At 37.5% G+C, this 25021-nt stretch overlaps 2 protein-coding genes across 5 annotated transcripts; one reads left to right on the forward strand and one right to left on the reverse strand.

Moving 5' to 3' along the window:
• Positions 1–1977: 1977 nt before the first annotated feature.
• On the reverse strand, positions 1978–22292 carry tpcn1 (two pore segment channel 1). 2 transcript variants are annotated; one of them, XM_065250528.1, is made up of 26 exons: positions 21768–22292; positions 14670–14800; positions 13418–13594; positions 13199–13312; positions 12856–12986; positions 11251–11374; positions 11093–11151; positions 10862–10961; positions 10512–10628; positions 10308–10432; positions 10179–10227; positions 10023–10086; positions 9866–9910; positions 9697–9753; positions 9537–9590; positions 9366–9438; positions 9157–9264; positions 8652–8723; positions 8425–8514; positions 8125–8240; positions 7382–7428; positions 7138–7206; positions 5985–6081; positions 5755–5891; positions 5587–5667; positions 1978–4792 (listed from the first exon to the last, which is right to left on the reverse strand). In XM_065250528.1, exons 1-26 carry the CDS (start codon positions 21844–21846, stop codon positions 4691–4693), a joined length of 2418 nt encoding a protein of 805 aa, XP_065106600.1. In that variant the 5' UTR covers positions 21847–22292; the 3' UTR covers positions 1978–4690. The 2 variants fall into 2 exon arrangements, with proteins under 2 accessions (XP_065106600.1, XP_065106599.1); XM_065250527.2 differs by lacking the exon at positions 21768–22292 and adding an exon at positions 14942–16539.
• drc10 (dynein regulatory complex subunit 10) lies at positions 21777–25021 on the forward strand. Of its 3 annotated transcripts, none has more exons than XM_065250530.1 (5): positions 21777–21901; positions 22800–23474; positions 23916–24149; positions 24271–24342; positions 24721–25021. In XM_065250530.1, exons 2-5 carry the CDS (start codon positions 22812–22814, stop codon positions 25015–25017), a joined length of 1266 nt encoding a protein of 421 aa, XP_065106602.1. In that variant the 5' UTR covers positions 21777–21901; positions 22800–22811; the 3' UTR covers positions 25018–25021. The 3 variants fall into 3 exon arrangements, with proteins under 3 accessions (XP_065106602.1, XP_065106603.1, XP_065106601.1); XM_065250531.1 differs by lacking the exon at positions 21777–21901 and adding an exon at positions 22321–22375; XM_065250529.1 differs by lacking the exon at positions 21777–21901 and adding an exon at positions 22560–22629.

Consider the following 25021-nt stretch of genomic DNA (forward strand, 5'->3'; position numbering starts at 1 on the left):
TTCTATCTTTGACAATGTCTTACTTATTTAAAATTAAATATATAATATTATCATAAAATGTTCTTAAAATTTTATAGACGTTTTAGCGGCAACAACATAAACAACGGCTTTGGCGCTCTAAAACTTAACTTCCGGTAAAGTTTTTTTTATTCATAATGTGCAATTATTATTATGATTATTTTTTTTGCTTTTTTATTTAACAATTTTAAGACAACAATGAACAGATAACAGGGGGTAGACGGACATCACAATTTACAAAACATACATATACAATCAATCAAATTACAACAGAATTAAGTATATTAAAAGTTTTTGAGCTTTTGAATTTAAAGGCTTTGTAACTTCAGGTAAAGTTTTGTAAAGAATCTGTAACAACAAGAGTCCTTTTAGAGTAGTTTAACGTTATTTAAAAAAAAAATAACGTTATACTGTGTAAAAGTAATGTATGCAGTGTTTACTACAGATAGGCTGCCAAACCTCCCTTCACATAGCGGTGAGTGATCCATGGCTGCCGTCTCCCCCCGTCTTTAGAAAACCCAAATATTTATTTTTTATTTTTTGACAAGGCATTTCTTCTAAAGTTCATGTTGGCCACTAGTCAGAACATTAAACAAACAGAAACCAAAGTTAACTTCGGGCCAGATGCGTAACCTCGTGCGCCTGATTTTATGTAGAAAACATTTACTCACCAAAAATGACTTTAGATTGGTTTTTCACATGCTGGGCCATGTAAAATACATTATTATGAACGTTATAACATTAATAGTAGAATTAGTTCCTTAATTCCCATACGGTTCATCTGTTGCCATTTTTCTAAGTCAGCTGTTGCCCTTATTGGTTAAAATTATGGTTTCACAAACTAGAACCAACCCTTTTTGGGTTTTTTATTCCAGTCATGTTTAAAAAAATAAATTAAATACAGAAATGTCCATTAAATATTTATCCACTGACCCCCTGCTGTACCTTTAAGGACCCACAGGGGTCAACAGAACCCAAGTTAAAAAATCCAGGCTATAAATCAATCCGATTAAAGAACATACTGTACCCATGTGCAAATGTGAAACTCATAGACCGTGTGTGAATGTGGTTGTGGTTTACGTTAGTTCCTTTTGGATGAATAGAAGAATCCTTTTACGTGTTATTTTGTACCATCATTGTCTGACATCATCACTCCGAACATACTGTGACCAGAAAGCACATCAAACTATACTGAAAAAGAGCGGGCTCCAACTGGTTTAAAGATGACATCAAGACAAACGTGATTTATCTAGTTAAAAAAAACATAACATCCTTACGCACATTTCCTGGCCTCTTTCAGAGACAGGACTGGGAAATCAGACGGTTTACCGCATTTTGATGATGGATCTGACTCTGTGCTGCCCCCTGCTGTTCAGCAACACAAACATCCTCACACCATTCGAGCTGGCAGGGATAGCGTGGGAAATCAAAAGCATTTGGGTTACTCTGGAAGGTGAAAAAGCAGCACTGTCTAACACTACAACAGTTGCTATAAAATAAATAACCCAGCATTTTTTGAGTGTACATTCAGTGACGAATAAGTCAGAATAAGTACACTATTTGTTTAGAATTGCATAGGTGTTTAGTGTCTACTAGCAATAGATATAAATATCTATTAGGTTACATTTTAGAACCACATCACTTGTATCAGCATCACTACATCACAAGGATTCGATGTTTCACAGCGATACAGCCAATTGCCATAAACTATCTGCATGTGCTGTGCACATCTCCTACTGTTCATAAATAAGCTACTCCCGGCCTTCAGCTGCTTTATAGCAGAAGACCTTAACACAAATAAGTATATAGAAAGAAATATGTCCTTTAGGTCTTTCAATATCTTTGAGCAAAAACATTTTCTGCATGATGCATCTGCATGATGGCTGTGTTAACTGGAAGTAATAGAATATGTCATATAATACCTGTTATATGTAAAAACATGACAAACTATTCAAAAAATTAATTAAAATGCATATTTTACTAGATATGTGTTATTATAATGTACATGTACAAAAAGACAGAGAACTGAGATGGGTACATCCAACAGTACGAGGAGCTGGTGTGGGGTTGCTTTTGCCACGTCTGCAGCATGTTCCCTTACATTTTGAGCGTTTAGGCTGTGCATCTTACAGTGCATTTAAACAACCAACAATTTGTGCTTAAATTACCCGTCATAAGTGAACGCCCAAGTTGGAAGTAAAAACGTATTAATATCTTGGTAAATTCTAATAATTCCCATTAAATAACATTATACAACAATGCAGGTACAATGTAAAAAATGCAGCATTTTTGTCAAATCAACAAATACTTTGTTTACTTTACCTAAAAATAAAGTTAAAAAATTCAACTTGTTTTTATAAGTTATGTCAACTTATCAAAGGTCAAAATTAAAAATAGTAGGTTGAATTGACTTACAAAACCAAAACAAGTTGTTTTAACCTCATGCTGCATTTTTTTTTTACAGTGTAGCAGGTGATATACATGTAATACTATTGCTTATCTTACTATTAATAAATAAAATTAGTTTTGAAACACTGTTTAAAACCTCTGTTTAAGAGGAAAATTTAGATTTAAGGAAAGACTTATTCAGAATATAGTCTTGGGTAAACCTTAACACTTGCATTACGACAGTCCAAAATTTATACCACACAAAAGGCAGAGCATTTGTGGATGAGGATTACAAACATGAGAATAGGATGACAAACATAACATTTTGAATGAACTGAAAAGGCCCAGGACAGATTTTCTATCACTCATCAGTACAAAAAGTCAGTGGATGTATTGGTGTTTTAAAGGTGCAATGTGGGACTTTAAGACGGATCTCCTGACAGAAATGCAATATAATATACATTACTATATTATCAGTGGTGTATAAAGACCTTACATAATGAACTGTATTGTTTTTATAACTTTGAATGACCCGTTTTTATCTACATAAACCGCAGGTCTCCTTACATGAAAGTTGGATCCATGTTTCTGCAATACCCCTAAATAGACAAACTGTTCTATAAAGCGCATTTTGTTTCCCAGATCACGAGGATGCGCCCTTTTAAAGCATGTATGAACTGTATCGTTCGTGCCCTTAAATCACCCACAATCCTTTGCACACATTCAAAAAATATCATGAGAATCAAATTGACACTTGCATCACCCAAATTAATTCTAAAATATAAGCCAAACATTGGTAAGAAACGAGTTGGGCACAGAGCTCATCCAATATCAGTGTGAAATGTAAGACAAAACATGTTGTACGCACAAAGACATTTATGGTTTTCTTGATTTTTTAAAATAAATTAAATAAATCACAATGGAACGGTCCTCTTTCAACACACTTGTAAACACTGGGGCGGAGTTTCGCGTTCGTCCTCTGTGACCTCTTGACGTATTGCGTGGGGTCACCCTGACGCATCACGACCGGATCTAGACGAAAAGTTGTGGTTTAAAAGAGCATATTTTTTATTTTTCTTGTCAAAAATGACAATCGTTTCGCTAGAAAAGACCCTTATGCCTCGTTTGGGATCGTTTATAGTCCTTTGAAACTCCGTTGAAAAAAACTGTTAAGTGTTGAGTTAAGTATTAAATGTTGGGCTCTATTAAAAGTCCATTAAAATGAGAAAAATCCTGCAATGTTTTCCTCAAAAAACATAATCTCTTCTCGACTGAACAAAGAAAGACATCAACATTTTGGATGACATGGTGGTGAGTAAATTATCTGGATTTTCTTTTAAGAAAATGGACTATTCCTTTAACTCTAGGGAAGCTGAAAAATGAGCCTCTTTTCAAAAAAATTGGAGTGTCCCTTTGACTTCTCACTTAAAAGTTTCATGACAAGACCACGGGGGCGGAAACCGTTTTGACGTTGCCATATGAACACTTATTAAACCGTCTCATTCTAGCATTTAAAGTTGTGGAGGACTGTCAGAAGGACTGAACTAGAAAGAAAACAGCCTGCCTAGGGCACGTCCTTGCGCTTGAGAAACACCTGTTTTTGTCCTATGGAGGCTACCATAGCGTCACAATGCGTTTTGAAAAGGAGAGGTTAGCTGTGAAATTAGCCGTTGGTTGCAAGATCCCGCTACAAGTCCCACATTGCACCTTTAAATGCTCAAATCTGTATATATTCAATACAATGATAAAACTAGCATCTCGATAGGTCCAAATGTTCCAGCAAAAAAGCAGCTTTAGTTTAAAATCAGCATTAGTTTATTATAACTATTATTGTTGATCTGTTGGTTAAGCAATACCTCAGACTCTGGAGAACTTGAACAGTGCTATAATCCTCACATTCAGTTTTGATTCATCTCTCAGAACAACATTCAGTCACTGGTCTCAGTTGTCAAAACCACGAGAGTCTTTATCATTCAGGGTCTTCCAAAACAAGGCAAATGTCATGAGGTGCATTCGTGTGGAAAAAAGGTTCCTGGACATATAGTGCATGTCACGTGATTGCTCTTAAAGCTTCCCTGATTGGCCATGGAACCATTTTTGGGGAGGGAATAAGGCTTTAAGTGAAGATTTTCTATGGGTCTCCATGTGGAAGGAGGGAGAAAAAGAGTTGCCACGGTGAGCACCTGTGTCCATCAATAGGAGGAAGACGATCCCCAGTGTCTCTCAGAGGTATGAGTGAGTGTGTTAGTTAATGCTTTTGCAGGGTTCATAGTGTGTGTATGAGTTAATTAATGCTGTCTGTTGTGCTGACTTCAGGGCTGTTCAGACTTTGGTGGAATGTCTCATCAGGTTGAAGGTTTGTTCTGGAAAATTCTTCGTACCATTCCTTCAGACAAAAACAAACATACTTCTGCCAGTCAGGAAATTATAGTCGTTGTGTAAAGAAAGGTCAATTTTGAGCCAAACATCACACGATAACTTTGCAAAACTAAAAATGATATCATTTAAAGGCACACAAGGCAAGTCTGAGTATTATTTCTCTACTAGCTCCCCCTAGTGTCTGGGAGTAAATGCGTTCTATATCTAAGACTATACGAGACTGAAGGACACCGGGTCGGATACAGCGAACTTGCAAGTGGGGTATTCTTCCTACAGACGGTAGGGGCGGGCGAGAGAGTCTTCATTCGTCATGTAATGAGTCATTTAACCATATACCGACTTACGAAGATGATTTATTAACATAAAAATGCTGCCTTGTGTCCCTTTAAATAGCATTTATTTTCCTTCTGCTAAACTTTCGGGTATCCACTCGTTTAAACAGCTACACAATATTAGACTATTCGTTTTTGGATCCTGTTTTCTAAATCCTGAAGTATATTCAAGAGTCTGTGTACAGTGCACCTGACGCAATTTTCGTAAACAGAAGAGCATTGCATTTTGACCATGCACATAGATTTGCACACACGTAAAAAAACTGACTACACTCCGAGCGTAATTCAACAGACTGTAGGTGCTTCCCCTAAAACTAAATTTCATAATAATGTCTACCGGTACACTAATTTCAAATAACCTTTTCCCCTTTTTTTCAGGCCAAAAATGTTACCTTAATGTGAATTTTTAAAGTGTGTTTTTAATACGAACATGCTGTAGTATCTTTCTATCCATCAGTGAGGTATGTACCTGAATCTCTTCCTCATACATCTTCATGCTGAGGTCGCTCTTGGTACGCGACCTTCGCCCCACAAATATTAGTGAGGGTTGCTGTGAGCAAAGTGAAAAAACAATTCAGTGCTAACGAAGAAAACAAGCAGTATTGGTTCATAGATGCATGCAAATGTGTCTGCTCACCCCGGACCGCTCCAGAGCCGCATACATGCTCTGAAGTGAGCTTAGGTTTGTGATGCGTAGCGTGTGTCTATACAAGTCCAGAGTCTGAAGAGCTTCGGTCTGTGACACCTCTGTCTCAAATACAATCCCTTTCTCTTCTGAAACACACATAGAATGGACAATGAAATACAAAGTCTTCTGTTTGAACCCTATATATGCTTATTTTATGTCGACTGATAGACATTCAGAACCTTCCGGGTCTCCCAATGGCTCTCTGTTTTTCCGACTGTAGTTCATTCTGAAGACGAATGCGTCCAGGATGAAGGCCACGATTATTGTCATTACGACCTGCGTTAAACACATCAGAAAGGCATTTAAAGACAAGAAAACTGTTAAAAATGGGAGGAATTAAATCACAATCGTTGAATTTGATTCATAACTTCAATGAGGACTGTACATTTAGGCAAAATATCTTGTGTGCATTAATAAATGCAAGGAAACATGCCTTATTTGATAATTTACATATAATATTTCATGATTATTGTACATCTTAATATTTCTTTATTTACACGATTGAAATATTTAAACTTTAAGTGTAAATTGAGGGGTAAGAACCAGAAGGGTGTAAGTGACATTTTGGGTGAAATGGAGATCTACAGTAAAGTCTTACGCCACCACCACCAGACTTGTTATTTTAGAAGTTTTAATGTCCACCCATATTTATATTTCAATTTATTTTATTAAAATACAAACAGAAAATACAGGAAATATGTACAAAAAATAACAAATTAATTTTCAGGACTGAATGTCTTCTTTAGACATCGTCGATGTTTAGTGTGACCTCTCTTTGCACTAAACACATCTTGAGCATTTTTGAGCAGAGTAAAGTAAAAAGACTAATTTATTTTTTAATAGGATTTAATTTTATTTAGGTTTAAGAGATCCTGCAGTTTCCTACTGCTCAAGTGGAAGGGGAGTTTACCCTAAAAACTTGACACATCATTTTACATTTTATACAGTTTTTTTTATACTACTAACACATTTCCTGTATTTCTGGATGTATTCTATTAAAGAGACTGAGAAAAAATTATATATGATCACTATAACTTTGCAAAAACAACACATCTAATTCTGGCATGCAGGTTTAAGACTTTTGCACAGTACTGTATATATCAAATAAAAGCTCTTGATAAACTCTTACTGTTGCCAAATGGACACAAGTAAAATCTTTATCAATTTGGATTTATAAAATTAGTACACAAAGTAAGTAATCTTTTTTGTTCTGGTTCTCCTGTAAAGTTGGTGAAACGTTCCCTACGCCCTTCTGGTTCTCACCCCTCCATATGAGGTTATCTTTCAGACTTTTGGACCGCATTGTACATGCAGACACAAACAAACTCTCACCATAGTGACAATGTAAAAGGTCATGAAATAGAGGCGACTCAAATGGGCGGTTTGGGACGTAATGCCTTCCTGTGGAATCAATAACACACCACTAATTACAGACTGATCATTATTTATTGATAAGCTTGATGCTGCACAAACTACTTTTGCATCCACACACACACACACACACACACACACACACACACACACACACACACACACACACACACACACACACAACACACAGAGTCACATAACTCACCATAGTGATGTACCAGTTGTTCACAACTGTTAGTTCAAATAAAGTGACTGAAACATCACAGAGAAAGAAAACTATGAGTGACTGGCTATATTACTGACAAAGTACATGTTTATGTGTTTGTGTGTATCTGTGCTCGAACTGATTTGGCCAAGTCGTTGGTGTCCTCAGGGCAACATATTGTGTTGACCCAAGGACAACATTATTCTAAATAAAACCTAAACCCACCCCATCCGAAACCATAAACAAACCCTAAAATCAGAGGGACATGATAAGTAAAAAACAATGGTCTACCCTGCTGAAAAAAACAGCATACCAGCAAGACCAGCATATGTTGTGTTTTGGTGCTGGTTTGCTAGTGAACACCAGCTAAACCAGCATCAGCACCAGCATTATCACCAGCTAAAACAGCACCAAACCAGCATTAGCACCAGCTAACCCAGCATTAGCACCAGCATCCCATGCTGGTCATACCAGCAAACGTTGTGTTTTGGTGCTGGTATGCTGCGACCACCAGCTAAACCAGCATAGACCAGCATAATTCCCATGCTGGTTTGATGCTGGTTTTTTCGGCAGGGTAGTAACAGCTAATCCTGGTTGTAAGCTTAAACTTAAAACAAACTGTAAACTTATTTCTGAAATCTGATTGGTTAATTGAAATGTTGTCCCAGGGTCAACATAAAGTTGCCTGAGGACATCAACCACTTGGCAAAATCAGGAGAGCCGTGTATCTGTACAGTACATACCAAAGCTGCTCAGGATGTTATTGAAGTTATTGAGATAGTAATATCCCTCTTCCAGCACTGTCCGGTTGCCAACCGTTACATTAATCTGACGATATGCGTCAGCAACGGTGCTTGTGCTTTAAGAGAAATAGAGCAAACACTTTTATTTGACAGCTTTTATTCATGAACCGTTCATTTTAGTGAAAAACCTTAAGGTTGTGTGCAAGATTGTTTAGGCTTTGTTATTTAAAGCAGGCAGAACCACAAATTGCATTTTAATGTGAAACACAAAATACATTGATGAAAATTGAAGGAATTTACTTGCAGCAGTTTGGATAAACGACACCGGCGAAAAACTCCATTCCAACGATGGCGAAGGAATAATAGAAGATAATCAGAGTCAGACCTAGACTACAGAGAGAGAGAGAGAGAGAGAGAGAGAGAGAGAGAGAGAGAGAGAGAGTGAGAGAGATTAATGATAAAGAAATGCTGAGTGTTGGAGTCTTGATCTGAAATAAGTATAAGATAAATATTTCTTATTTCTGTACCTGGCCATACGTGGGAAGAGTTCAAACATTGTGTCCAGAACATTTCGATAACGTTGCTTGATTTTAAACAACCTTCACCGGAGACAGAAGAGTATTTAGGAAAAAACAGTACGTTTCATATGTGATCCAGAATTTTTTTTTTTGTGATTTATTGTTTTCTACATAAGATCATCCTACATATTGTAAAACATTATGTGGAAATATAACCTTGATATCTTCAATACTGACCAAGGCCATGTCAAAAATTGAAATCAATGGGACATCAATTATTAATCCCAGAATTAGATTATGAGACTTTAGCTTGGATTAATGAATATATCACACAATGTGACTGAGTTAAAGACTCCATTATATAATTTGATAAGAATATATTTATCAAAAAGTTTAGTAAACATTAACTACTTAAAAATATATCTGCAGACTTTTTCACAATTCAGAAATAATCTAACATGAATAAGCACAACTACATGCAAACTGCACATATATACATAATAAGCACACACACCGGAGGAGCTGAAGAGGTCTCAACACCACAATAAAGTAGAACGGCTCCATGTCGAAGGCCAGAGCAATCAATCCCAGAAAGGCAAAGACTGTCACAGAGAAATCAAAACTGGGAACAGAAATGTACAACCAGAGGTGAGACTGTATGTGTGTTTTTGTCTTTAGTATGAAATGTATGTGTTTAATACACGTGTATGTGTGTGTACCTACAGGTTCCATCCTAAACTGAAATATGTCATAGGACCAAGACCTGTGATCTTCAACAAGACCTCGACTCCATAAACTTCACCCCAAAGAGACATTCAGAGATAAAAAAAATTATAAAGGAGACTTTTGCATTCAGATTTACCAATCATGTCATTTTAAACAGTTTCCACCTACTTGTAAGGAAGACAATGTAACTCCAGGGGACAACACGTGTCCATGAGACTCCATCTGTGAGGAGAGGGTTCACACACAGAAAATAAACAGAGGTTTTAGTGCATAGTAAATTCATCTAAAAACTAAAAACAGACTGCTACAATATTCACACAGATCTCACCATTTAACATGTTGGTCTCCACCAAGATCCAGATTCCATTAATCGCTACTACCAGATCTTTGAAAAATTAAGCATGAAACATAAGTCAGCATCTTTAAGAAATAATATAATATAAAACAGCCCATATGTTATACTTCTAACTTTTTCTTGAAAATAAAATCTAACTTACACATTGCATACTGGAAGGCTTTGGATTTCACAAGTAAATTTATTCCTGTTGAAAAAGAAAAATATCACAAAAAGAAATGTATTATAAATTGACATCTATTGGATTTGATAATATAAATAATACTTTTACTTATACAAAATCAAGAAGACTTGAAGACCTTTAAAAATGAGGAATGCAGTACGGGGAAGTTCATCGAACCAGTATTCGCCACTTCGTCGAGCCTGTGACACATACAAACGCAGAATATTTAAACTTAGACAGGTTTAACATATACCCTGAAATGTTATCAGGTGACAACTGTTTAAAATCTGACCTTCCATTTGAGCCCGATCACCTCATAAAACTTATAAAAGTCTGGGAGACTGAAATACAAGCCGAAGGAAACTTTGAGAACGCGTCATTTGTTTAAGCAAAAAATTTAAGAGCTTTTGTGTGTATGTACCTCAGCATGGTTGCGCCTGATCGGTTTAGGGCCTTAAAAGTGAGGAAACGATCCCGCGCGGCCATTCGTGGACGATAGAATCGCATCAGTCCGTCAAATTGCTTCAACGACACTCCATCCGGCCTCTAAACACACAAACGTAACGTACATAAAAATTCAAACTAAATTCTAAATCATGGAGCGGACTCAAAATCTCATGCTCACCTGTCGACTAACTAGCAGCTGGAAGGCGTGCTCAATGGCGGATCGCTTGTGCAGAAGCAGAGATTTAAACTTCATCTTCTCAACTCCGTTAAAGGTGTCAAAAACTACCGCCAGGAGCTGTTAGGTAAAAGAAATGAACATGAAATAATAATACCAGCACAATGTTAAGCACTAATAAGTTATTTATGTTATATTATACAATTATTTGTCATTAAGTGTGTTTGTCATTTTAAAGAGCCTGGTGTTTGTTTGTTTCTCAGAGCATGAATGCAGCTTATAACATGTACAAAGTTTAAATCAATCCATCTTAAACTTGTAAGCAAACAGATGTGATGCTGTTGAAAACAAACCAGATTCATGATAAAGTAGAGCTCAATGGACAGATACACGATAAAGAAAATGCACGACCAGCGATTCTTTGAATATGCCGGCATCATCACATCTGGGAAACTATTGAATATAAGAAAAAAACACAAAAAACTTTCAAATAAATTTATTACAGAGACAGACAAAACCATATTGATGATAGACCCCAGTAATTCTCATGTTCTCCCCTGTATGTGTGAGGTGTACATACTCACTTTGCAGTGGTCAGAAGGACAAACAGACTCACAATGCTGTTCTCCAGTGTGTTGAAATACTGGAGAGAGAGCAAAAAGTTTATAAATAAGTGTGAGTATGTAAGAGAAAAATAAAGCGCAACAGCGAATGTATGAAACTATGAGTGTGATGTACTAACAGGGTCGGCCGTGTTGCTGGAGAACAGACAAAATCCCAGAATGGCAAAGATGACCATGAAGAAAAGCAGCAGGAGGAGGATATCAATGAAAGGCGGAAGAGACTGAAATATCTGCCGCAGGTTTCTGAGGGTGGACAGAAACTTAGTCTTAATATGATACGAAATGGAAGATTTCTCTAAAATCTGACTTGGCGAGTCAGACTGATATAGAGACAACAAATTAACTGAATTATAAATTGATGTGCTGGAACTATACATACAGAATATCACCTACACTTATGTTGGTGTCATATGTCATGATGCTGTTGCCGCTTTTTTAACAATAAGTCACAAAGCCATATAACACTTAAGGGGGTCGCACACCGGACGTGCAGCTCAGTGCCGCGCCGTTCTAAAAAAAACAGAACACATTGTTTTCTATGAGTGTACGCACACAGGCGCCATTTAATGTGCACTTCAGGAGTACAATACCTCTGAGTTGCCCTAGACGCGACGCTGAGCTGCGCGTCCGGTGTGCGACCCCCTTTAAAGGGATAGTTCACCCCAAAATCCTCATTTAATTAATCTCATGTTGTTACCAACCTATATAAATGTATCTTTTCCGATGAACACAAATGAAGATATTTTGAGGAATGTTTGTAACCAAATCGATCAAAGGGCCCCAATGACTTCCATGGTATTCTTTTCTCCTACTACAGAAATCAATGGGGCCTTTAAAGGGATAGTTCAGCAAAAAATTACCCCATGGATTTACTCACCCTCAAGCCATTTGAGATTTATTTACCTATCATCTTTCAGACACAATCAAAGTTATATTGGAAAATGTCTACCGGAAGCTAGCTATCATAGTGTGTAAAGTTTTACATTTTTTATTACAAAAATCACATTGATTTCCCTGAGAGGGACTTTATTAACCAACTGTAGATGTGTGGATTACTTCTGTGAAGGATGGATGCACTTTTTTGGGCATCAATATCAATAGCACCATATACTACCATTATAAACCGTGGAAGAGCCAGGACATTTTCTAACTCCAATAGGCTTTATGCCCAGCTGCACTACTTCCTGAACTTCAGCCAGCTCCTTGTTTCCTGTCTTCCATTATTGGACAAACTGATTAATCCAGGTGTGTCTGATTATTGTTGTTGTGACTGAGGTCAGGTACACCTGGATTAATCAGTTTGTTTGTGACTACTGAGGTCAGGCATACCAGGATTAATCAGTTTGTCCAATAATGGAAGACAGGAAACAAGGAGCTGGCTGAAGTTCAGGAAGTAGTGCAGCTGGGCATAAAGCCTATTGTGTTCATCTGTCATATACATCTTGGAAGGTTTGAGGGTTAGTAAATCATGGGGTAATTTTCATTTTTGGCTGAACTATCCCTTTAACTGTTGCAAAATTGCTGCAATGCACAGTGTATATACACTGACCAACATATGTGAGCTTTTTCTTAAGTTTGTGGTATCTAAATTAATCGTACACAATAATAATCAAACACTTTGTTTGTAATTGTTTAAACAGAATAAAACAGGCCTGACATATTCATGAAACATTCTTCATTTGCATACAGCTCTGTATAAAAAAAGCGAACTGGAGTTTGCATGCCTGCGAACAGCTCCACAGTATCTGCAGTCCACCAGAAAGATGGGCCGCAAGGCTCTTGTTATACGCAGGTGGGACGTCTGCCGAACTAAGACCACAATCGCCTCAATGAACTGAAGAAACAGGACACTTGTCTGGAACATTAAAAAAATACATATATGAGACATACACATTTTAAAACTGTAAATCAATAATAAAAAAAAAACACACACAGTCATCAGTTCACACATACAAACTACTGTAAAAAAACTAAACTGTATTCAACACCATTCAGTGATGCTACATCAAACTATTTATCTCAATGAGAGAGTTGATCATAGGACACCACCAACACCCACTTACGCACCTTCACCATGGTCCTCTTATGTCTTATGAAGGTGTGAAAGCCAAGCCATCGGAGCTTCATACACAACTCAAAGGCCACCATCGCCAACGCCAGCAACTCCAGCGTAGCATGAACCTGTTAGATAGTTGCGTGTGCACAAATAATTATTTACAATGCATATGCACACACAAAATCTCAAGCACATAAATACACAATGCAAACAAATGAGAAAGCACCTACATAGACATCTAGGCGGAGGAAAGGGACGGCAGGAGCCTCGGCAAGGGACAGTAACATGAGTAGCACTGCAGTCAGCAGCTCCATCATGTAAAAGAGATGATTATGAGCGAACAGGTAGGCACTGAGCGCATGGGCACTCCGTGGATGAGTAAAAAACTTGTCATTATTCTCTCCTTCCTAAAGACAAAGGGAAGAGGGGATCTATTCTGCTGCCTCAAAACTTTAAGGTCACTCACACAATCTTCAATATTTTTCGACAATTAGGAATACTAGTAGGTTTTAAAGGGGACAGAGAATGAAAAATAATTTTTACCTTGTCTTTGTTGAATAATGGTGGTCTTCCCACATTCACAAACATACAAAAAGTGCTAAACATGCTAAACATCTCCCATCTCATAGAAATTCCTCTTTTAGAAATGTCAGCCAGAAAATGGCCCAATCTGAAAAACTGATGCTTATGACATCACAGGCATCTAACTGCCCCTCCACTTTAAAATAATTGGTTAAATTTATTTGAGTGGCAGCAAAGTCAGCCAATCAGTAATGAGATTGCAAGTTAAGCCAGTAGGGGGAGCCAAATAGGTGCAAAACCACTTGTTTAAAATCCCCCACCCTAAAAGAGCTATCTGAGAGAAGTTTTTAGGAAGCTTCTAAGGCATTACAGACCCAAACAAAAACATTTTTGTCTACATGTCACATCACAGAACAAGGATAAATACTCAGTTCAATCATTCTATGTCACCTTTAAAATAGCTTTAACACTACAGAAAAACACGAACGCAACTTTAAGAATTAAGGGAAATTAATTCAAAATAAAAAAATCATCTTGGGATGCTTTAAAACAGTATTAAAGGAGTTCATATCTACTTTGGGCTCATGTTGGCCACATTACTTAGTCCATTGTAACATTTATATATATATATATATATATATATATATATATATATATATATATAAAATTTTATGGATTACAATAAAAATTTACATATTGGCACAATAAAATTTTCTCCAATTAACTCCACCTATGACGGTAAGCTACATAGTTGATGTTACAGTCAACTGTGTGCTTACCACATTTATTAATTTATTACCACATTATTAAAATATATTGAGGGCGAGTAAATACTGACAGAAATTAATTTTTTGGTGAACTTAATTCAAACATACATGCTTTCAGATTAAAATGCTCTTAAGATCATGAAAAACAGTTCAGTCAATTGACCGATACAATAGTATAAGTTTAAATAATGACCTGCAGGTATATTGCTGCTTCCTGGTAGTTCATTTCCCAGCTCTGCCGCAATGAATTCTGTGGCCTGGGCTCTGCTGTTCCTGAGGTTGGAATAATGACATTATTCACAATATCATAATTTCCTACCCCATCTGTGTGTAGAAGAGAAAGACATATTAACTATCAACATGTAGCATTTACTTTAAGTACAGCACATTTCATGATACGAGCGAGAAATGATCAGCAGTTTTAATAAATTATAGCGCTGGCATAAATCCTTAAAACAAACATACCCACACACTCAAACTGCTCGCAGTATGTGGACATTTGGACTGGCCAATCATGCGTAAGCACAGTCATGTTGTCACATGTACTACTGGTTTCCATGGCAGCCTCTGTGATCGGCCCCTGGGCCCCAGAAGTCAGACAGAGAGCATGTCACTGGTCAAGCAGTTGTCAGCACTGCAAGGGTTACCATCAACAATGCACTGGCACAGACCGGTTTCATTGTGCCAGGGTTGATGCAGTCAAAAAGCAGAACAGAATCATGTGGTGACCCTCACAAAGGGTTTTTTTTTTAAAGAAATGCTCCATAACTCCTCCTGTATCATTATCTTCCTTCACCCGTGTAAATTTGACTCTGAATACCATCAGTAAGACCAAAAATATTTCATTTTTCTTTTATAAAAATGAATTTAAATAATTTTTGAATTAATTAGGCTAAATCAAAAGCTATTTTTTTACCTTTAGTACGAATATGTTAGTCATAAGTATGTATTAAAATAGTGGGTTCCAAAACATTAACAAAATTCACTTTGTAAGGAATAAGCACTTCATATGTACAGTCTGTCAATTCTCTCACACCGTGTATATTTCTAGTCTTAATAAGGATGGGATATCCAATCCAACATATTTCTGCATTGTGTTTGCACACAAATTATTCAAATAAAACTCCAAATTAGTGTGGCAGCCGGTCGGACGAAAAAACTTGAACAACGATTTATTGCTGGCTCTGTATATTCACAAAAGATTTAATGATGAAATCTGTTTGAAAATGTCTACCAAATGTCTAGACAGAACATCCACCCTGGAATGTTCCCCTCACTCCCTCTCTGAAGTGTGGGCAGGAAATGGCACAGATGGTTCAAATATCCCAGCAGAAGAACACCCTGTCCATTGGATTTTCTCAAGCATCTGTCCCAAGCACTTCCTGTAGACCTTCCAATCAGCTTCCCCTGACACTAGTGCCCGTTTCAAAAGCTCTTGTAATTTCAATCTGTTGGGAGTATCCTCCTCTCATCCGTGTCATATCCTAGTCCCAGTGTCTTCCCTGTCAGGAAAATAGCTTGGCTTTTAGCCGATCAAGTACATTTTGTCTCCAAGCCCAAAAATGCAGCTGTCCTCAAAGATAAAGATGCAGTCTAAAAAACTTCTTGTGACTGAGAGTTAATATGAGTAATTCACAGGCTGAGGGAAGCAAAACTTTCTATTCCTTTCTATTCCGTATTTAGCATTACTCCTGTGTAAGCAAAACAATGTAGCTTAATCTAATAACACCCTTTAAAACGATCACTAAAAGCTAAGAGCTTTCAGTTTGACCAAATACAACCGGAGTTACTTAATAGTTGATGAGTTCAGTGGCTCACCGCTATCTGTAAACAGCTTTATGTACCGGACAATAGAAGTGTTTACTCTGTCAGACCAATAAGCGTCAGCATTATAACCACAGACACACTGCTAATAGTGGGGTTTTGTTTAGTCCTGTTCCAAACACAGAGATCCAGCCTTTCCTCAAAGGAACAAAGGGAAACAAAACTGCTTTGGTTAAAAAAAATGATGTCCAACATAGACAATCTTCACTATGACAATGACAAATATTTTGAAACTGCATGGGGAAGTGAATGCTTCGGATCTTCGGTTCAGCTTTTAATGTTCCTGTCTCTTCCAAAAACAAGAAATTAAGTTTATTTAACTAAGTTTGGGAGGAAAATGGTTATGTAATCCAACCCAACCAATCAGCGCAAAGCGGTCATATATATAGTCGTCCCTCTTCTCTGTCCCATGACAGTTTTTTGTAGCATCTCTCCTCCACCCTATCGCCTCACTCTCATTTGGTATAGGGTGGAGTCCTCTGGGTTTGGGCTAATACTCTGAGCTCAAAGCCCACCTCTCTGATGTCAAATATATCTCGTGAAACAATGTGATGAAGCAGAACCCTGCATCGTCCTAACTAAAAAGAAAGCTAGAAACATGACTTCAGGGCTCCAGACTAACTTTTTTCACTAGGAGCACAGTGGCCCCCAACTGAACATTTTAGGAGCGCAACCAGAAAATTTAGGGGCACACACCAAAAATCAACATGCTAACCAAATACTGTATTACTAATAAATACTTTAATGACAGATGCAGAAAGTACAATGTGCCGTTTCAAATTCAGTGTCACATCACAAAAAAAGGTCAAATTTACTGGTCGCACATGTGCGAATGGATGTAAAATTCAGTGGCACACTCTCAAATTTTGGTGGCAAAACGCGACCAATTGGGGACAGTCTGGAGCCCTGGACTTTCCTATGTTTTTTAAAGGACAACACCACACTTTTTCAATATTTTACTCTGTTCTTACCTCAACTTAGATGAATTAATACATACCAATCTTTTCTCAATGCGTGGACTTTTAATCTTTGTACAGCGCTTCATGAATGTGTTAGCATTTAGCCTAGCCCAATTCATTCCTATGGCTCCAAACAAAAGTTTTATATTGTGCCACCATACTTCCTCGTCTAACTACTCATGTAACAGTCTTTAAATAGGGAAAACGTGGAAGTGTTTGGTGGCTTATAAATTCATCTGTTTGGAGCCATAGGGATATAGGCCATAGGCTAAATGATAACACATTCACAAGGCGCTAGGGGTGTAACGGTACGTGTATTCGAACCGGACCGTTTCGGTTCAGGGCTTTCGGCACGGTGCGCACGTGCACCGAAAGGCCGAATGCATTTTGTGTGCGCCTGTGCGGAACATAATACGTGCGTTTCCGCACGAACATATTAAGTGGCGGAAGTCTCCGCGTTCAGCGCAAGTCTTCTGTCAAACATATAACATAATTCGGCCCGCACAAAGATTTTTATTTACTTAGTTGTATATCCGTTTGATTATTGATGTAAACGTTTACGTGTCGTATCTAAAAGCGCATGTTAAACGCGTGTCAACGCGCTGCTTTGTTCTTTCAAAAGTGCGTGAGAGGATGCACGTCTTTCGTTGCTACGCATTCATGAGACGCGCTTTCTGTGACAGCAAGAATAAGGAATGCGTGATCAGATTTTTCATCTGCATATCACGTCAATCATATCATTGTCACAATGCGATCAGCTGGTCGGGACAGAGAAGAGCTGTAACCCGGGCATGGGCGGAAATCCCGGGGGGGTCGGGGGGGACAGGACCCCCCCTATCTGAGGGTTGTCCCCCCTAAATTATCATTAGAATATGTGTATTGAAAATAATTTAATGATTTATAATACTTAAACTAGTTGTGTAAGAAGTGAAACAATACAAATGCAAACGGAGCAACAACAAAAAAACGTTTTAAATATTTGGATTCCCCCTCCCTTGCCTCACAGTGGTTTGGTCCACTGCCCACGCCCCTTTTACCTCACCACCACACATTCCGGTGGTAGAGAAGTGTACGGAGCCGACGCGTTAATAAGCTATATACAATACAACGTTTCCCATCACTTATCAGTTTATCCTCATATGTTTTAAAACTGGACTATTTTGACATATAAACATGAACATATTTCGTTTTCTGAGAACAGAAGCAGATAAACGATCAAGAAAACATTTTTATGCATTCATGCAGAGGTGAGGCAGAGCTGAAAGTAACAAATTACATTTACTCACCTTGCTGTAACTGAGTTTTTTGTGTACTTTTACTTTGAGTAGTTTTTAAAATCTGTACTTTACTTTTACTTAAGTATGTTTAAAGTATTGTTGGTTACTTCGCTACATGTTAAATCATATCCGTTACTGAGTAAAAATAAATAAAAAAGTAAGGTGATAAAGACGCGCCACGGTCGGATGATTGATTGATGGGCGGGGGAACGCGCAAAAAGAACCATGGAGAGGGACGAGACAGGCGCAGGCTAATGCAGACCCTCAATTCAATTCTTACGAAAGAAACCCCTGGCCATTGACGCAAAGCGATTGTTTCATTCAGGTAGGGTTCATGCTCTTGAGTACGGAGTTTGAGAATTGCCGACCGTGTTTAACCGCTAATTTGCACGATGCATTTTTAATACATGCGCATTATCTTCCGAGGTCTAGCAGCTTCGCGTCAAGTCAAACAACTTGAGAACGTCCTCGAGAATGCGCAGATCATTAGACATTGCAGAGAGAGAGAGAGCGCGAGAGAGATAGATTGAAAGACATCAGGTACACAGGTCTGGGAGCTAATAAACGTGTAAAGGATGTATAGTGTATAGCCATGGCACTCATCTCATTATATGTTCATTTATGTATATAGTTTAATAACAATGTATGTTACCAGCAATACATCAATTACAACCTTCATATAATGATTGTATTTACTAGCTGCTGACCTCATATTATTTTTGCTTCAAAAGTGCATAACTCACCTGTAAAAATCATTAAATAATTCCATAAATGTTTCTTAGTTATAAAAAGCTTTTTATTTTATTAACATTTGTTATTGCACTTTAATTGTAGAGATGTTTACAATTAAAAACATAGTTTGAGATGTATATATCCTTCCTTTGTGAACTATACTAGAAACCTCTCCCCGCTGTAAAAAAGTAACTCTTAAAATTAAAATGACTTTTTACTTGAGTAGATTTTTAGACCAGTAACTTTACTTTTACTTAAGTAAAATATTATTAAAGTAACTTTACTATTACTTAAGTAGAAAATTGTATTACTCTTTTCACCTCTGCATTCATATGTATTAAAATTAAATTAGCGTCCGTTCATAGAGAAAGAGAAACGTTTTCTATCTGTACCCATTTCCTTGCAAGTACAATTTTGCCTGTATTATTGGTGTCCCCTTCAAAAATTGTTCTTGAAAAATTTTATGTTTATTGTCCCCCCCAACATTTAGATGAGATTTTCGCCCCTGAACCCGGGCTTACTCAGCTGTTACTCAGCTGCGGAGGGGTTCGTAAGTAAAGTCACAGCTTACATTGACAACACAAGCAAAGATTACAGTAGGAGAAACGTGCAAAAGATCAAAGATGGCTATGTATGCAGCTCACTAATCTCAAAATGAGTGTATCATCATGTTGCTTGCTATGCAGTTACACATAGAGCAGTAATATTATTTTTATACAGAGATGGTACATAGCCAATTCAATTCTGTGAGTTAAACAATCCAAAATAAATCAAAACAGAAAATTTTTAGTGGCAAAAATGTAGGCTAATAGTTCATAAATGTATTCAGGAATTGAATTTGTTAGTTCAAGGTTTTAGTAGAAAAAGTTTAAGAGAAGGTTACCTTCTGTTATAAAATAATGTAAAAAATAACTTTGCAGTAGTATTTTATTTATAATTTTTTCATTTTATATATATTTTATCTGTTATATTTTAATAAAGTGTTTAAAAAAGTGTAAACAAATTGTAAAAAAAGTTTAAAGTAATAAACAACCTGCAGTTTAATGTTTGCATTTCTCCCTTACTGTACCGAAAATGAACCGAACCGTGGCTTCAAAACCGGGGTTCGCACCGAACCGTGATTTTTGCGTACCGTTACACCCCTACAAGGCGCTATACAAAGATTAAAAGTGCATGCATTGAAAAAAGATAAGTATGTATTAATTAGTCTAAGTTGAGGTAAAACATAGTAAACTATTGAAAAACTGTGGTGTTTTCCTTTAAGGATTTTCCTGTACAACTGAAGAAACATCCCAAATGCAAAAAAGCCATGCTTCTGACTCAGGTCCTCTAAAGGTTCAAACTTTCATCCCTTATCCATATCAAATAGTTTAGACACAAAGAGTGTATGCGTGTGAGTAGGCTGCTGGGAGTCGAGAGAGGCCACAAACAGTGACAAACATCTGCAATAAAGCTGACATTGCAACAACTCTGCCTTTATGTGTCTGATGTACAAAGGGTGGTTTGCTTTTGTGGTTAATACCTTAACTTTAAATTGACCAAGTTGTTAGAAATTACGTTTTATTTAAACATAGCAGCTTCACGATGTAGCATTTCAAGTGTTTGAGGTGTTATTGTAAGCAATTTTGTTTTAGGATGAAGCACACATGATGCAAAGACAGCAGCATATAGGCCACAAAAAAACTACACGACACACAATATTCCTGAACACTGCATGATGAAAACATACACTGCAAACTATACTATAAAAAAACTGACAATTTGGTGTGTATTACTTGAAGATTTTATAGTGTTAAATATTAACAGCACAAGCCACATGCCCCAATTATTTCATATTTTTAGCAAGGGAATAACTTTTCCTTAAGCAGGAAATATCAGATACCATGTCAGCCAAACAGTCTGAATCTTTAGGAAGGCTGCCCAAGGCATTTACCTGACTGTGGCTCCCTCTAGAGTTAGGGTAGGGAACTCCAGACCATTTAACTAGAACATTTTGTCTAACCTCTGAAAATGGGGATGTTTCTTGCGATAAAGCAAGGGGTAATGGACATGTTTGCAGTACAAGCATTTTCTAAGTGATTAGTTTAATACATGCAATATGTCAGACATCATGAGAGTTAAATTATATATAGTTTAATAGTGAAAAATCGAGTTCAGACTAGGATTTGTCTCCAAATTATCTTAAAGATTAATATAACACTAAACCAGCTCTTAAGTGGGCTAATGCCATATAGTATCTGACAGGTCAGTACTAATAGACAAAAGCAAGTGACTGAGGTCAGTATTGATGCTTGATGCCACTGGGGATGATAGAGCTCCAGATACGGTATGTGATGATAAAATTGCCTAGTGGTTAAAAGATCAAGGTCAATTTTACCAGGACAGTGTGAAATCTCAGTCCTGCTCAGTGAAAATATGAATGTGAGTGGTAATAACATCATTGTATGAGAGGTATCAGCTGAATTAAATGCAATAATAATATGGATAGACATTACGCACTCTCTTCTTCCTCCATCAGCCCGCTGTTTGCATCGTCCCAGGTCAAAATCAGAGGCACGTCGTCGTCCCCGTCCGCCATCCCGCTGAACCGGAGAAATGGCCAGAGGATCCCAGTTTTAGAGGACACACAATCTGTAAGTTCAATAAACTGATCCTTGCAGCTGCAGAGAAACTTCACCGCTGGCCCATGCTACACGATACGAGCTGCACACCCTGTTTATCCACTCAAAGTCCAATTAAACTAAGAAAGTTAAAATGTCTGTTAAAATCACATGTCAACTTTAACTGCTTGAGTTAAATAAATTATTATTAAAACCGTAACGGAGCCTGTCTGTTTACGTCATTTTCGACGCCTGGTGTTAAAATAGATTAGACACGAGCGCAAAGTAAACGGTGTCTTTAGAAACTAAAATGAGAACAAGTTAACTTTCCAAAGAAGAAAATAACAGTTTTGTCGAGTTTTTAACATTATAAATAAAAGAACCGCCGCCGACAAGCAGGAGGATCTGACGTTATGTCTTTTTACGACAGTGTCGTTTCTTGTCGGCAGAGACGGACGGCTGAACTTTCACAATAAAAGTTTTAGCCTATAAACGTTTAATGCAAAGGTACTACCACCACACGTATAAATAATACGTTGGTTAAATAATATATGTATTATAATATTATGTTTAAACATATCCGCGTGGACCACAAGGGAGATTTCTCATTTCGTAATAGCTGAAATGAAATATTAAACCGAAAGTTCAGAACGTCATGTCAACGGGCGTCATAGCACTCAAAAAATAACATCACAGCTTGCGCTTGTCCGTATCGTCCACTGTCAAGATTTATTTTCAAAGCTTCTGCATAGCATAAAACGGTAACTTAATTGTTACGATAATAAGTGTAATAATTTATTATATTTAAAATATTTGTTTTTGCATTTATTGTTTAAATAATGTTCGGAGTCTTAAAAAGCTAAACTTATTTGTATTATTTGTTCTGTGTTTATGTGAAATTTTAATAGCAGTGTCTCTCTCTCTCTTACAGAACATTCCAATTATGGCCTTAAAATCAGCTGTTCTTACTTCAGAAGACGGCATACTGTCCGACACACTTGCACCCAACATCCCAACCAAAACCAAAACAGACTTCGTAAGGTTTGTCAGCCCCTCCAGAAAGACTCTGGCATCTTTGGATGCACAGCTCATTATTGGGGTACTAGAGGATTGTATTCAGCAAATGGGTATAGTCTGTGTTCTGCCCACTATACTCAGCTGTCCAGAAACACTTTCAGTGAGCTTGGGGGAGGAGGTGGTCAAGGCCCTGAAAAAGCACCATGCACTTGAAGAAAGGTACCAAGCTATGATGCTTGATAAAAATGTTGCTGGAAATGATATGGAGGAACAACAAGGCAAGTCAATAAAGGAAGTTCAGGATTCCCTCCGGAACATTCTGCGACTGCTTAGGCGGTTTCTGAAAACTGGGAAGATGCTTGAAGATGTAGGGCCTATAAAAGGGGAAGAGATGGGGTCTCGAAAGCTGAGAGATGGTCTGTGTGAGTTAAAAGAAGTTGTGCTGGAAAGGCTGCTCACAACTTCAGCCGAGGAGCAAAAACGCAGCAAGACAATGGAGGAAGTCAGACAACGGCATAATAAGAACCAGGAGCAGGTAGACTCATTGGAAAGAGATGTTGCATTGGCAATAAAAAATAGGGACACAGAGGTAAGCACTTGTATGTTATTAGTAGAGTTCATATTAGATTATACTTGTTTGACCAAATATAACAACACCTTTTACAATACCAAGTTTATGATGAATTAGACAACTAAGATTTTTCAATGATTCAAAATTAAAGTCCCTTTTATAAAGTCATTGCACCACTAGGCGGCCAGCTCTGGCAATTTCAGTCATCCAAGACTAAAGTCCTATCTACTTGAATAGGAAAGACCATTATCTCTAAAATCGCATGCTAAAATCCCAATTAACTCCAAGGCGGGACTTTCATCGCCAAATAGCCATGAAGAGCATTGCATTCTGCCACGTTCAGTAATAGCAGTGATCTTCTTATATGCAATATCTTTGTTTAAATTCCCTGTACTTTTGTTGCATTTCATTTGCGTTTTTATCTCATTATTTCTATATTTTATTTATTCTATTATTTAGATCTCTACATTGACCAGGCAAATGCAAGAGCTAAAAAACTCATTGCATCAAATGGAACAGGGCTTGGAGGAGTATGTGGTCCGAACTCAACAGGAAGCTGAGAAGCAGAGCCAGTCAGATAGGAACACTTCAGAGGGGAAGAGGGCTCACATGCAGCAGGACGCCGATCACAAGAGAGCTCAGCTAAATATTGCTATCGCAGACCACAGAGAGAAAGAACTGGCACTAAGAAAGGTGTGTGTTTATGCACGTTCCAATGTCCTTAGTAAAAAAACAGGTATAATGTTATTAACCTATCAAATAATAACAGTACCAGCATTATTTTGCTCTAAATGTTGCTTGCCTTGCTTTGCAGAAAAAACACAAGATGGTAACAGAAATTGAGAACTTGATCCAAAAATATGATGCTGAAATGGGAGAGAAACAGGTAGATTTATGCCGCTTATTCATTGGATAGTACATCCCGGTATAGGCGCAGCTCGCTTTATTTTAGTACTTTGGATCGGGTTTGGTTTCCATTAGAGTTTAGTGCCGCTTCAGAGTGGGTGGGATTATAGATTTTAAAGTTTTGGTTGAAGCTATTTATATGCTAGTACAGTCTTGAGTATGTTATAGTTTTAAATATTTATGAAGCTTTTAAAATGTATAATGCTTTTTAATATTATGTTACTTTAAAGCACCCCTTTCATGTGGTTTCAGTAATTAAAATGGCGAAAATGTTGGAAGAGATAAGTAGTTTGCATTTTCAATTGAATTTATTACCTTTTTTATGCACAACATGCATATGTGTTTTGTGTGTGTGCAGACAGAGTTGGAGAAAATTTCTCGCATATATGAGGAGGAGAAGGCAGAACTAAAAGAGCTGGAGGAACATTGTGCCAATCTGGACCTGGAGTACTCCCAGATAATGGAGGAGCGACAGGAGGCACAGGAGCAAAGGGAACAGCAGGAGAGAGAAAGAGAGTTGCACAGCCGAGCCGCCATTGTCATCCAGGCCCACTGGAGAGGTTTTTGTGTACGCAAGGCCATGAAGGCTAAAGAAAAGCCCAAGAAAGCAAAGAAAGGAAAGGGGAAAAAGGGCAATGCAAAGAAGAACAGATGAAAAA

This window comes from Paramisgurnus dabryanus, chromosome 5, assembly GCF_030506205.2.
Source record: "Paramisgurnus dabryanus chromosome 5, PD_genome_1.1, whole genome shotgun sequence".
NCBI classification, from domain to species: domain Eukaryota; kingdom Metazoa; phylum Chordata; class Actinopteri; order Cypriniformes; family Cobitidae; genus Paramisgurnus; species Paramisgurnus dabryanus.

Excerpts from the sequence above, each read along its gene's own strand:
- tpcn1 (XM_065250527.2), bottom strand. The coding sequence starts at position 15,035 with ATGGAAACCAGTAGTACATGTGACAACATGACTGTGCTTACGCATGAT. Across the intron at positions 10,629-10,861 it reads TCTACTTTATCATGAATCTG|CTCCTGGCGGTAGTTTTTGA; the intron begins GTTTGTTTTCAA and ends TTTACCTAACAG. Across the intron at positions 8,724-9,156 it reads AGACCTCTTCAGCTCCTCCG|GTTGTTTAAAATCAAGCAAC; the intron begins GTGTGTGTGCTT and ends TCTCCGGTGAAG.
- drc10 (XM_065250530.1), top strand. The coding sequence starts at position 22,812 with ATGGCCTTAAAATCAGCTGTTCTTACTTCAGAAGACGGCATACTGTCC. Across the intron at positions 23,475-23,915 it reads TAAAAAATAGGGACACAGAG|ATCTCTACATTGACCAGGCA; the intron begins GTAAGCACTTGT and ends TCTATTATTTAG. Across the intron at positions 24,343-24,720 it reads CTGAAATGGGAGAGAAACAG|ACAGAGTTGGAGAAAATTTC; the intron begins GTAGATTTATGC and ends GTGTGTGTGCAG.